The sequence below is a fragment of the Colius striatus genome, chromosome 7 (assembly GCF_028858725.1).
Source record: "Colius striatus isolate bColStr4 chromosome 7, bColStr4.1.hap1, whole genome shotgun sequence".
In the NCBI taxonomy this organism is placed as follows: Eukaryota; Metazoa; Chordata; class Aves; order Coliiformes; family Coliidae; genus Colius; species Colius striatus.
This window is the reverse complement of record NC_084765.1, coordinates 11,358,873-11,372,879: the sequence shown is the minus strand read 5'-3', so window position 1 is coordinate 11,372,879 and position 14,007 is coordinate 11,358,873. Positions and strand designations below refer to the sequence as shown.

General features: G+C 38.9%; 1 protein-coding gene across 2 annotated transcripts in view; it reads right to left on the bottom strand.

Annotated features, from left to right (window-relative positions):
• Nucleotides 1-14,007, bottom strand: part of DENND5A (DENN domain containing 5A) — a 67,678-nt gene that overhangs the window by 41,050 nt on the left and 12,621 nt on the right. For both annotated transcript variants that reach the window (XM_061999297.1, XM_061999296.1), the window contains exons 2-4: nt 6,354-6,425; nt 5,650-5,759; nt 4,291-4,951 (exon numbers count right to left, since the gene is read on the bottom strand). In XM_061999297.1, coding sequence (XP_061855281.1) covers nt 4,291-4,951; nt 5,650-5,759; nt 6,354-6,425 — 843 coding nt within the window. The remainder of the gene's footprint in view (nt 1-4,290; nt 4,952-5,649; nt 5,760-6,353; nt 6,426-14,007) is intronic.

The following is a 14,007-nucleotide window of genomic DNA, read 5'->3' as shown; positions in this document are numbered from 1 at the left end:
CGGGATTTAGGGGTGTTTTTCCAGTGTTCTTTTAAAAACAATAAAATAATCTTTAAAAAACCTTTACAAGCAAACCCCCGGTCTTGACACGTATTGTTCTGAACCTAAATCCACTCCATGAGTAACACAATCTCATCTGACCTAGGACAAGAAATGATCCCAATCATCTCAGCTGTCATAGGTTTGAGCACCAAGAGATTTAACAAACCCAAAGGACATTAAAAAAACCAAAAATCTATATTCTTAAGAACAACTTAGACCTCACACTAATGCATGTGCCTGGACATGAGCAAGCCCTTGCACAAGTTCAAGTAATTTCTGATTTTACTTAGAACTGGGTAAACATTTACCTGTATCACCATTCAACTTCCTCTGTTTTACAAACAGCAAAAAACAGATGTTAGTCAACAATACAGAAGAAAGAGTGGGGGCATGTTCCAGTTAAAAAAACAACTGAACACAAACCAGACACACATCCCCCCAAAAAACATCCCAAAACCATAAACAAAACGAAGTAGAAAGGTACAATCAGAACCTCCGTCAGAAGTTTCACTTTCCTACTGATATTATCCTTCCATGCAAAACAAGTAATTGCTTTACTAAAACAATTCTCTAGTTTATTGCAATGTAGGAGAACACAGATTATCATGGTAAGAAAAGATAAAAATAGAAATTACAGAAAGAAAAACCTGACTTTCTAGAACTCCAAAATACTTCACACTCCTATTTCAAGTAGTGTGAAAACAAAGTAACATGAAAATAAAGTACATGTGTATCAAAACCATTGTAGAAAAGAGTCTTCAACTTGGCTGTTGGCAATGCCAGCAGTATGCAGTAACTTCTGTTATTTACTCACCAGGAGCTCTGAAAATGAGTACACGTTAGCAAACTGCACCAAAGGGTGTTTTAAGAAGAAACACAAGGTAAAAGACCTGAAGTATCAGCAATTAAAAAAGTACTGAGAAATTACTTAAGCTAAGCTTCATTTCAAAAAACTATGGCTACTGTTACTGAGAAGGCACAGCCACAGCTAACTTGCCAAAACCATAGGCCAAAGATCAGCAGACAAATAACTAAAATATTTTTTCTACTGAAAGAAGACTTTTCAGGCAGAAACTACAGGTGAGAAGTTCATAGGGAGCAACAGATCCATAAGGTGCAACACACCACAACTCAGCCAAAGCTTGATGTGAGATGGGGGAACAGAGGACAAAAACTGTCATAACAAGCCAGTTCCACAGGCCTTGAGCTGCTTCTGTCTCTTTGAATTCCATGTGTCCGTGCATGCAAACAAGAAACTCAAGTGTTCCAGGGCTATTTTAAGCTTCTTTAATTAGCCACTGATCAGAGCCTGGCAAGTGTCCAAGGAAAATGCTTAGCCTGTTAATACAACTTGGAAAGAGAACCCAGTATAGCAAAGACCAGTTCAGAAGTGAGCTGAGTTCCAGCTCAGGAGAAGAGAGTGCCTGTAACGCAAAGGCCTCAGAAGAGATGAGGGAACACAGTTCCAACATGGCAATGCAGGCCTCCTGTCCCCTGAGTGCTTCCCACCAGCCAGGCACACGTGGCTTCTACCATGGAAGGGCTCAAGCACAGACACAGGCCAACTGGACAGCATTCTTCATCAGATGGGAGAGATTATCATTGCTTGACATGACAGCCTTTTCCGGTAAGGGGGAAGGGGCTGTAAATACAGCTCCTGTAAGAAGTTGTTTGCAACTCTCCTCAGCTCAGAGCCAGACCCACTTCTGGGGCTGAGCCAATTAGACGCCTCCATGATCACTTTTTAAGAAGCCGGAAGAGGAGGTTTCTTCCTCCATCTTCTTCCTATTTCTTTTTTTCTTCTGTCCTTTCTTCTTCTTCTGGCTGGTGGTGGTGCAAGGAGTAGGAACAGTGAGAGAAACAACCATGTGGACTCCAAGGTCAGTGACAAAAGAGAGGAGGAAGTGTGCTGGAGCAGAGACTCCCCTGCATTCTATGGAGAGAGCTGGTGAAGCTGACCCCACATCAGTGGTGGAGACTCATTTTGATAGTGACCCTGTATCGGGGGCAGAGACTCATTTCACTGGGGCAGTGACTATGGCCGGAGGAGGCTGTGTCCCGTGGGAGGGACCCAATCACTTCACTACAGACCCTGAGCCAGGGGCAGTGGTTTTCTTCTTTAAAACTATGGCCGGAAGAGGCTGTGTCCCAACAGAGAGACCCAACATCCACAGCTGTAACTGTGGGAAGGAACCCAAGACAAAGCAGCTCATTAAACTTATGCCCAGAAGAGACTTTGTCCCAAGAGAGGGACCCTATAACTGCAGAAACAGCAACCATGGCAAGGAATCCACGTGAGAGATATTCATCAAGGACTGCGTCCTGTGTGAAGGACCCTATATCAGCAGAAGCCTCAGCTGTTGGGAACAACCCACACCAGAGAAGTTCATTAAGGACTGTGTTCCAGGGAAGGAACCCTGTGTTAGAGCAAGGAAGAATGCCAGGAGTTGTCCTCATCTGAGAAGACAGAAGCAGCAGAGCCCATCTGTGAAAGACTGACCACATTCCCCCTTCCCTGCCCCCCTGAGCTGTTGAGGGGGGAGGAGGTAGAGATATCAGGAGCAGTGATCTGGGCCCAGGAAGAAAGGAGGGATGGAGGAAGGAGATCTTAAAGTGCTGGTTGTAATTTTCTCATAATCCTACTCCTATTTTGCTTTTATTCTGTTCTGTTTCTTGTAGAATAAACTTTCCTACTTTCCTCTCTAAGTAGACTACTGGAGTCTGTTTTGCCCAGAACTGTATATGGCAGTGAGCCCTCCCTGCCCTTGTCTCCATCCACAACAACTTTGCTTATCTTTTTACTCCCATTTTGCTAGGGCCTCCGCCATCCTAATGAGGGTGGGGGTGAATGGAGGCACCGAGTGAGAGACTGTCGTGGTGCTGCTGTGCTAGCTGGGCCAAACCATGACAGAGATGATGTCTGAATCTTGCATTGATGGCACATCAGATAAACAAACTATCCACATAAACAAACTCTCCCTAAATCTCAAACATAGAAATGCCTAATCCATTTCTGGGGAAACCACAAAAAAACCCCAACTTTGTCTGCTAGTACTTCTAGATTTTCTATGAATAATAAGCCAAGTCATTTATTTTTAAAATCAAAAAGAGAAACCACTATTGAGTACAACAAGTTTTTTTGATTGTGCCTGAATGACTGTACAGTTTTTCTCTGGTAGTTAGTAGCATTTATACAATGCAACAATTGTGATATAACACTGCTCCCACTATACACACAATCACTTTGACAGTACACACAAAAGGCATCTTTGGCTTTAATCTGTGGACACATTTCAACAAACAAACACCTGTATTTCATGCTAATAAAATAATCTTCCTAATAACTGCAGGTTATATATAATAATAATAAACCTCATGAGGTTCAACAAGGACAAGTGCAGAGTCTTGCACCTTGAGAGTAACAACCCCATGCACCAGTACAGGCTGGGGATTGACCTGCTGGAGAGCAGCTCTGCAGAGAGAGACCTGGGAGTCCTGATTGACAATAAACTAACCATGAGCCAGCAATGTGCCCTCGTGGCCAAGAAGGCCAATGGCATCCTGGGATGCATCAAGAAGAGTGTGGCCAGCAGGTCAAGGGAGGTTCTGCTCCCCCTCTCCTCTGCCCTGGTGAGGCCTCGTCTGGAGTCCTGTGTCCAGTTCTGGGCTCTCCAGCTTAAGAGGGACAGAGAACTTCTGGAGAGAGTCCAGCGCAGGGCCACCAAGATGACTGGAGCATCTTCCTTATGAGGAAAGGCTGTGCGAACTGGGGCTGTTTAGTCTGGAGGAGACTGAGAGAGGATCTCATTAATATTTACAAATATCTAAATAGTGCATGTCAGGAGGTTGGGGCATCACTTTTTTTCTGGGGTGGGTTTTTTTTTTTTTCTGTTGTATCCAGGGAATTTAGCTAAGCAGCTAGAGAGAAGGCATACTACTCTATCCAACAAAACAACATTTCCAGAGACCACAATAACAGGGATAGTCAGTCTGTGAATATAGGAGATTATGTGAAAGCCCAGAGCTCTAAATTTAGGTGTTTAAAACCAAGAACCAATGCAACACTCTCTTTGCAACTCCAGTTCTTTTCTTGACATTAAAACCTGCACATAGATCAGTCCGACTGCATTAGCATGCCAATGTCACTTTAATGCAGCTATTCTGTTGTTTGTATGGTTTTTAAAATTCAATAACTGAAAAGACCTTGTGGCAGTACAACTACGAGATAGGAAAACAAAAAGTACTCACGCTGTGAATAAAGCAGTATCTGAAACTCCAAGAGGGCACAGGTAAAGAGTTGAACCACATTTTCTACTCCAAGCAATTCAAAAACTTCTTTAACCGGAAAATCAAATAACGGCAGTTCACTGGTGCTTGGCCTCTGGCAGATAATTGGTCCATAAACACCTGAAAATTTTAACGACCTTCCTGCTGGAGGAAGTGGAACTTCATAGAGAATATTGTAGATGTAGCTTTCTAAAGGTAGAGGTGGAGGCTGAGGAGAAGTCACTGCTTGGTGAAGTTGTTCAAGGACTTTCTTACAAGCTTTCATAAAAGACATTGGAGTAATCAGACAAATACACTTTGAGACATAGAGTGTGTCTCTGCTGATGTCATAGGAGTTAAAACGCTGTAGCTTTGAAACAGAAGTGCCATTGCAGTCTCCAGTGCTGCTGCAGCTATCTTTGTCATTTGTGGGTGGAGTATGAATAATGTCATATTCAGCATTGTGCATATGATACAATGTCTGCATTGCACTGCAGATCTGTTTGCTAGTAACTTCCTCAAAAAATGTGAGAGAGAATCCAAATGTCCGTGAGCCATCTTCACGGGTAATAATAAAAGAGTGGAACTGAGGTTCTCTGGAATCCGCTTGTGTCTTGAAAGCAAGCCCTTTAGGCATACACAGCTATAAAAAAAAATAAGAGAGGGGAGTTAATATCCATTAAAACACACTTTTCTCTCCCCTTGCCTCCAGAATCACTGGTGAAAATAGGACTTAGACTCCACAGACTGACATCACATTTCACTTCAAATTCGATGAAGTGTTACGTCTCTGTGTTACAGTAATATGCACCTAAATCAGAAAACCTAAAGGAACGCATTAGAAGGGCTGTGTGCAGTTTTTATTGAAACTCACAACCATTTTGTTACCAATCTCAATGGGAATAAAATAACAGAATTCAAACTCAGATAAAGGAAAGTATCTTGGTCACTAAGACCAGAAAACCCAGCAGAGAAGTTAATCTAAAACTGAGAAACCACAATGCATCTCATTAAACAGAAAAATCATGCATAAAAAAAGATTCATTAATTGCAGGACAATTTACTTCTCTACCAATTCTCTAAAATGTAATGAAAAAAATGTAAAAGAACAAAAAAATCCTCCTAAGGGCTTACCACTTCCACCTCTGAAGTTAATTTCCTTTAAAAATACCCCAATTAAATGAAAAGGCCTTTGAGTCTGGACAGTTTAAAGAAACTCATTATTACTTCCAATCTGCAATATACTTAATGCTTTTTTTGTCCAAGAAAATAGAGATGAATGCCTTCAATTGTTAACATAGGTTTTTATCTTAAAAACAAAAGCCATTAAGTGATACTGACCATTCCCACTGCATCCTGGTCAAAAGGGTTCCATTCAACATTCTCAGGATATCGAGCAAGAACTTTGGATTTAAATGTGCGTCTTAATGGAGTCTGTTCAAAGTTTTCCCCTGCAGGTGAAAGAAAAATACAGAAATAAACATTTCATTCTCCTTTTAAGCTCAAAGAAGGCCAAAAAGCAGGATATCAGTGAGCAGAGGCGAGGATAAGTGAATCAAGCACACACTCCTTTTAAGAGAACCAGAAAATGCAAGACAGTTAGTTAGCATATAATCAGAGTGCAGGTATTAGCAAGGATTAGCACTGTAATATTTCTACGTCCTTAAGTATCTGTGGTTTTCCTTGAGTGCCAATATCTTAAGATTATGGTCATGACAGCAATTTTCTAAGCTATCGTTCAGATATTTGAGATTCTTGTTAAAGCACAGCTAAAGCTAGTTTCAGTGGACTTTTGTTACAGAAGAAAAGCACAAATAGACAAGATGTAGAAGATGATTCAAGTCTAAGATAGACACACAAGTGACGTTACTTAATTTCTTCAAGATTTAGGAAAAAAAGGATATCCATCATCTACTACAAGAAGTTAGCTGTGAAGAGAGAGGCTAGAAGGCTGGAAGATCAAGAACTACATAAATGCCCATAAAGACAGGGTATCAGATGAACAAGAAATTGTGTGCTTTTTTCCCCCACACTTTTTCCTTTACCTTCTGTTGCACTTGAAATGAAACGGCTGGCACCATCTCGGGTTTTAGAGGCCTGTATATACTGGCATAAAGCTATATAACAAATAAAAACAACACTGCATTATAAATTTCATAGTGTCAACCGTAATTGCGTAGCTAACAAGTTTGCTGTACAGAATTGGCATGCATGTTAGACAGTCTACCCTCCTAATGTGTTTTCGATACATATATAACTTGATCCAGACTTCTCATTTCAGGTACATATTTCTTGAAGGAGATGATCAGTATGTAACAGCAGCTCATAGTTCCCATATACACAACGAGAACACTGATGCAGCAATAGGAATTAGTTGCTTGTTATAAGAAAGTTTTACATCTTAAACCATAAAATATTGCCAAGGAGCAGATGACAGACTTAACCCCAAAGACAATACCATTGCAAAGCCTTTTGAAAAATACAAGTTTAAAGTGGCACGGTCCAACTTTTCATTGATGTTATCCACACACAAGACTGGCTGATAGTCTTGGTTTTAAGCTCTCAAATTTCCCCTACACCAAAGATTGTTCACTGTGACAGCACAGAACCTTCCACACTAAATTTTCTGAATGTGGGCAGTTGTTTTAAAGAAAAAGCAGCGCCTAACTGTGTATCTTAAAATAAGCATCTTACTAGAATACAATTAGCTAAATGAGTATGCAGCTGTTAGCAGCTGCACTAACAATCAAGCACAATTGCATGAAATCATACGCTTTAAATATATTTAACTATTGCAGCAACACCTGCAAAAGAGAAAACACATTTCAACTTTTCACTTGTTTTCTTACATACAGCAATTACATGGCAATACAAATTGATTTCAGAATTGGTTGGGTTTGTTCTTTTACAGCATTATTTAAAGTTCAATTTCTAAGCCAACTTAGAATCTTTACTTCATACATTTACATTGACAAAGTAGCCATACACAGAGATAGTTATAACACTGCCTAGAGACGATAACCTAACAAATACATTGCACCAAAAAATCATTCATTTCCACGGAGTGCTTAAAAAATTCTTTGACAGTTGAGAAGTCACTTAACTCTGGATTATGTTTAACCTAAGTCTCAACTATTACCTCGAACAGAAAACTAATCCTGAATCAGGACCTAGGACAGGTCTCAATACTCAAAATATTCACATCTATTTTACTAATCTGCTGGAGTATGGCACTAAAATTAAAGAAAGTATTGTTTTTTCCTATTTGTCTAAAACAGCTCAGCTGATTTTCATACCAAACCACTCGACTATGTTATTTACTATTTTTTTCAATAATATCACTGTTCAGAAAGGGAAAAAAAAGCATATTTGGGAAAACCTGAAACACAGAGAAAGGGGGAGAGGGATAATTAGGAAAAAAACAGAACATAGCTTCACTGAGGCACTATCATCCTGGGAAAGAGCAGAGTAGCCAACAGAAAACATCACAGCACTTTCACAGGAGCTAAAAATAATCTTTAAAAATGAAAATAAGCATTTAAAGAAATTTCTAATCTCCCAGAAAGAGAAATAAGTATAGGCATTACTCTATTCACTGTCACAAACATACACTCAAGTAAAGCATGTCCTCCGTGAAAGATATTTTAAAAACAAGCCAGGTGATTTAACACACCTATTTTCTACATTTACATCTGTGAAGATGATGTAATGTCAACTTTTAGATAACTGAGGAAACACCTCAGACATTTACTAAGCTGTTTTGTTTCTGTGGTTTTTTTCTTTCCACATACATATATGGGAGAAAACATTTAAAGGACAAATTTTCTCCTAAATTTGGAAACCACATGCCACAATGATTGTGTTCATCAATGTGCAAGATCATGCATATTTTAGCAATAAAGTGTGTGATTCAAAGACCTTATCATTAAGATGATTAATAGTGAAAAACACATGATTCTGCTCTTCCCTTCTGATAAATAAACCAACACCAAAAGGATACTTATATATTTTAAGAAGCCTTGCCTCATCACCTTCAAAGAGATATTCTGTTCAAGACACATTTAAATTTTTTAGACCTGAAATCCATCTACTATTTAATGAAAGTAATGAAATTTATTTTCTGGAAACTCATTGAGTCCTGATTCAGTCAGAAACATAAGACAACACTTAAAGGGCTTCCTGTAATTCAACCATTGCACAGACACTGCTCTTGCAAGAGTACCTCCATATCACAGCTCTCTTCTAGGGCCACCCAGCTCCAATATCTCATTTCTAGTGTTGACTTCTGCCTGAGTGTGCTCATTTTGTCTTTCACAGCAGCACAATATTCCACCTTAACTATCTCTTTTTGTAAGAACATACAGCAAATCACTGGACCTTCAGATCAGGCAGTGCTGTCTTCCAAAGATACTGATAGGACAGGGAATCTTAAGTGACAGCTCACCAGCAATATCTAGAAAGTTCAAGTCAGAACAGAAAGGTGATCTGTGCAACTCCAAGGAAACTGGTCACTCTGTTTTCTTGTCGGTACAACTAAGGAGAAGCTGAGCACTAGCAAGTCCATTGCCTGGGCTCCCCCAATGCTTCTCCCACTAATTGGCTAGCGATTGTCAGTAGATTTCCATGAACAGACAGGCAAAAAATCACCCACAAACAATATTGTGTTTATATTATATCAAGACTCAAAAAACTTGTATCTTATAATCAAGACTCAAAAACCAAAATTTATCATCAGAAGTCTCAAACATAAACACAATGGTCCAGCAAATTCCAAATGCAGCAATCTCCATCAAGCAAAAATAACTCACGGTTTCAAGATCTGTCTTTGTGTGAATTAAATGTATGATTAATTCAGTACTAACTGAAATGGTTTTAACAAAAAAACCCTGAAGAGCAGAGATTTAACAACTGAAGGATAAAAAGTTTTGTTCTAGAAGAGAGAAAATTAAGATTTAGGGGGGGTGACATAGATGATCTCTACAGCTCCCTTCCAACCCCTACCATTCTATGATTCTATGATATACGAACAGACAAAGTGATAGAAGTATGACGTATCCCGTAAGTTTCAGAGTTAGTACAAGTTTCCACACTTAACAATTATCATCTGATCATGCTTTTCATAAGGTTTCTGTTCTCTAGCAGAAGTGATGGCTAAGAAGCATTGATCCGAGTTATAATAAAGAGGTCTTCAAACATGATTTCTCTGTAAAGAATTTCTTTTTTGTGTGCAAGTTCTATGTCAAGGGGATTTTTTTTTTTTAAATGGAATAGAGTATTGCCTGCTGAAGCCTAAGGAGGCATTTCAAACACATTTTGTGATCATCACATACACATTATCACTTGCTGTTTTGTCACAGCATAGGAAAAGCCCAACAAAAATGAAGATACAAACCATCTCCCAGACTACAAACTTACAACTATATTGGATTTAAAGCAGGAACAGTAACCAAATACAAATAGCCACAACTACACAATCATTTGTCAGGAACTGTCATAGAACACATAAATCCATAAAGATACAAAATTTCAGGAAAAAGAAAACAGGAATACTTCAAAAAGTTTCAGGCCAAGATGCTTTTTAACATCAAATCTTCAAAACAATAAGAACCCTTTTGTATTCTGTAATGTAAATAATATTATAAAAGCATAAACACCATTTCACTAGTCACTGTACAAATCCACAAACACTAGGTTAGAATGAGACCTGGTACTGTAACCAGATACAGTGAAGCAGATAATCTCAGAATTTCTTTGTTGCTGGAATGAATGTTGTGTTCCCACTCAAAATACAATCAGTTAAAAAATAGAGAATGAAGAACATGTTAACAAAGATTAGTGTTTCACTATTCCAGTTTAGCCCATGTCCACCACTTTGTTACCTTACAGGTATCCCTTAGAAAAGGAAGGAAGCAAAGAGTAAATCACAGACACAAAAGTTCTAAAACATGGGTCTGTAGTAGAGTTTTAATAACCTACATGGGTAACCAAGTAACTCCTCAAGCCCATCCTCATCTCATTGATCATTGAGTAGTGGTCCTCAACACCAGGAACCACCACCTGGCTTTGGTAACACCTTTTCCTTTCTCTCTCTTATTTCATATTTCATCAGACCCCTAAGACTCCACCAAGGGATGAGAAGGAGCAGAAATGCTACACTATCAGGGACCTGAAAATATTGTAATGTATCTCAAGTGGGGCAAAACCTAAGCTATTTCCCATTACACTCTGTAGGCAGTCAGCCTCATTACAGTCCTATATTGCTCTCTCATTTGTTGCCATGTAATTTTTAAAGACACACATAAAAGACTTCAGTTCTTGGAGTGAGCTTGCTTTTCAAAAGGGAAGCCATCAGCTAGGCATAAGCCATCTCCTTGGCTGAAGGATGTCTAGGACACTGAATGCTGCTGCTACCTAGACTGCTGGCTTGGCCCAGCGCTTCCTAGGGCAGGCAGAGCTCCGATCACAGTGGAGTGAGTCACAGACTGCTGTGAGGTGTATTTGGTCCTGGCCAGATTAAACCTCACGTAAGAGTCAAGTAGTTTCTCCTATTCCGCCATTCTACATATCTTCAATGAACTGAACATAATGGACCATTCTATGACTGTATTGCATGCAAAAAGGAAACCATACACCTGGTCAAGATGATCAAAGATTTGAAATACATTACATTTTGTTGGAACGTGTAGTTAAAACCAACCCCTTTTCACAGTTGTGTTGAAGCTCACACCTATGCTCTAACAGTCATCTGCAATGCATGGAACCATAGGCCTAAGACACTTCCAGTTCTAAACTTACTTATTCCATATTAAATGATACTGACCTAAGTATCTGCAATTTGGACTTCTTAATTATGAGCACATCAGAACTGCTAATGCATACATTCCAATTATCTCACATTTGAACTAACACCTACACCTCATTTTATTGAGTGATACCTTATTGAGTCACCTAATACTGAATGTAAAGCTGTATCACAATGTAGATTTGTAGTATACATTGGCAACCTCTTTGCCTCTCATTGTTATGCTCCTCCCTATTCTAACCTGTATTGCTTTTCTTGCCAATCAACATGTGAGCAGAAGACAGCTGTGCCTTGGTCTGATGAGAATTAAGACTGAGAAACTCAGAGGTACTACATGGAGTTTCCAACCCGTGCAGGACAGCATTGCTTTAGAAGTATCTGCCTGAAGCTATCCATATCAGTGGATATTACTTGTTTGCAAGATCATACAGCGGGGACAAAAAACAAGGTACAGAGATTAGAATGACCTAAATCATTCTTCAATTCAGTAAGTAACCTGCAAAATGCTACCTACAAAGCTTTCCTCAGTTTTGAGAAGGAAAAAAAGAGTGAAGTCTAATTTTAGCTATTTCCTAATTTAGCCAGAGAAAAATCTGATTCACAGCTTTCTGTATTCCTCTTCAAGAAACAGAAACAAAAAAGTCCTCCCAAATCCATAAAAGAAACAATGATTAGGTTCTACAACTTGATCTCCTCAAATATATAAACAATTAAAAGTTTCAACTGAAAAGAGGATCTACTCTTAAGTGTAAGATGAAATTTTGAATCCTCGACAAAAGAGGAAGACAAGGCTCTTTTTAAAAGACAGAAATTCAGACTTTAAACCCTATCACCACAGACACACACCTCTCACTCCACTCCCTTCCCTTTCTTGATTATGCCATTTGCAAAGTTCTGTTTACAACCTGACTCACAGGGGAGTAAAATTTATGGTTGCTGTCACTATTATTAGCTGCATGTAACCATCTAAATAGTAATATATTTCCTGTCAAACCTTCCTGTGCAGCCATGAAATAAGCTAGACCCGTACTGAAACCTCTAAATGCATATACTATAAATTCAGGCTATGCCTGCTGATCATGTAAGTCCTCTCAGGCAGCTTATAGCAACAGAAGCAATACATATCCAAATGGATGGCTTGTAAATTTCTAATGAAAGTTCCCAAGAAAACTTTCACAAGACTGTAACAATTCCATTTTTCCTGCTGAGTAGTCTGTTTTTTTGTAAGCATGCTTCTAATCCTAGGTATTTTTTTCTCTTCAATACATCATTCTTCTTTGTAATCCACATTGCCATGAAAAATGTCCACTCATGTAATAAAAATCTATTACAGAACAGTGCCATGGGATTTAAGTTGTCCTTAAGTAGAAAGGGTAAACTTGATTACAAAACATATAGGGTTATTCAGCAAGCAAAATTTTTTTAGGACCGAATCACAGTCTTTTTTATATTTGTCAGTTCTCTGGTTTTAGTTTTTAGAAAGTGACTGTAGTGCCACAACTCTAAATTATGAAATGCTAAGAAGGGTACAGGAACTTCTCCCTGAATCTTAGCTAGAAAAAAAGGCTTTAAGCAGCTATTTCAGAGGTAGAGTCTAGCTCAATTTTTCCTCTATGACAATAGGGAGCAAGTCAGAAGAAGCTACTCTAATTAGCAGAAAAAAAGTGCTTGATAAACAAACTAAATGGTCACGCAACGCTTATTTCAAAGAATTATTAATACTGCCACCTTCATCTATTCATCGAGTCTACTGATCTGCTCAAAATAATTACAAAGATATCCAGAAAACACTACTGATTATGATTAAGAGGTTTGTTGCTTTCACCCTGCCAAGCAGCTTCTTTAAATTCTTGTGATACAGCCTGTTATTAATCCAATTCATTTAGTCTCAGTGTACATTCATTGTATACACGACATCTTCACAGAAAAAAAAAATATTAGATAGCATTCCCTTACAGGAATTTGCTAGCAAACAGAGCTGCCACCATTTCTGCTGCCACTAAAATGAATGCCTTGATGAAATAAATATAAAACAGCTTCAACATGTAATAGTCATATTGCTGTAATTAAACAAATGAATAACAACAATGAGAGTCCATACCAGCAACGGAAACAATGAGCCATACAGTTAGGGCAGCTTCCCCGTACTATACAGCACACTGGAGAAACTGAACTTAGGATTTCAGAAACCCTAGAGAACCCTACAAACATATATTTACCTCCACACTTTCTACATCCCAGTTCAAAGGATCTTGCACTGGTGGGAGTCATCCCAACTTGTGCAGGGTGCAGGCTTGAGATGGAGCTGACCACGACAGATAAAGAATAGAGCTTTTCCTAAGCATGGGTTGCAAGTCAGAAGTCAATCAACAAGCCTAATCTCATCCTGCTTTCAATTAAAAAATATAATAAAGGATAAAGACATACTTAAGTGGAAATGGGCATCGTAGGACATTTTGAAAACAATGTCTCTCACTCTTGGGTTTTGGCTGAAAAGAGTAACTGCAATAACTTGCCTGTCAAAGGGCCTAACACGTAGGAAACGCAGCCCAAATTGTTTCCAAAGATACAAGAATGGCAGCAGTCCACATTTAGAATTCAGTTAATCTAAGGCCAGCAGTCAATGTCATAAACAGCAGCAGGATCCCTAGTTCAGCCTGCAATTGTTCTCAGTACACACAATAAGGCTATAGATATTAGGGTAAATAATTATGTTTACTGAACATAAAATTACCCCAACTCCAAAGTAAAAATAAAAATAGCTGGCTGTCAAAATAGATAGTGTGCATACTTCTGGAATCCACACGGTGCAAATGAGAGCAATCTGCAGGGAAGGGGCTGGGGAGAAGAGGTGGTATATACACTGAGAGATTTGAGGACTTTTTGATTAGTCAAGC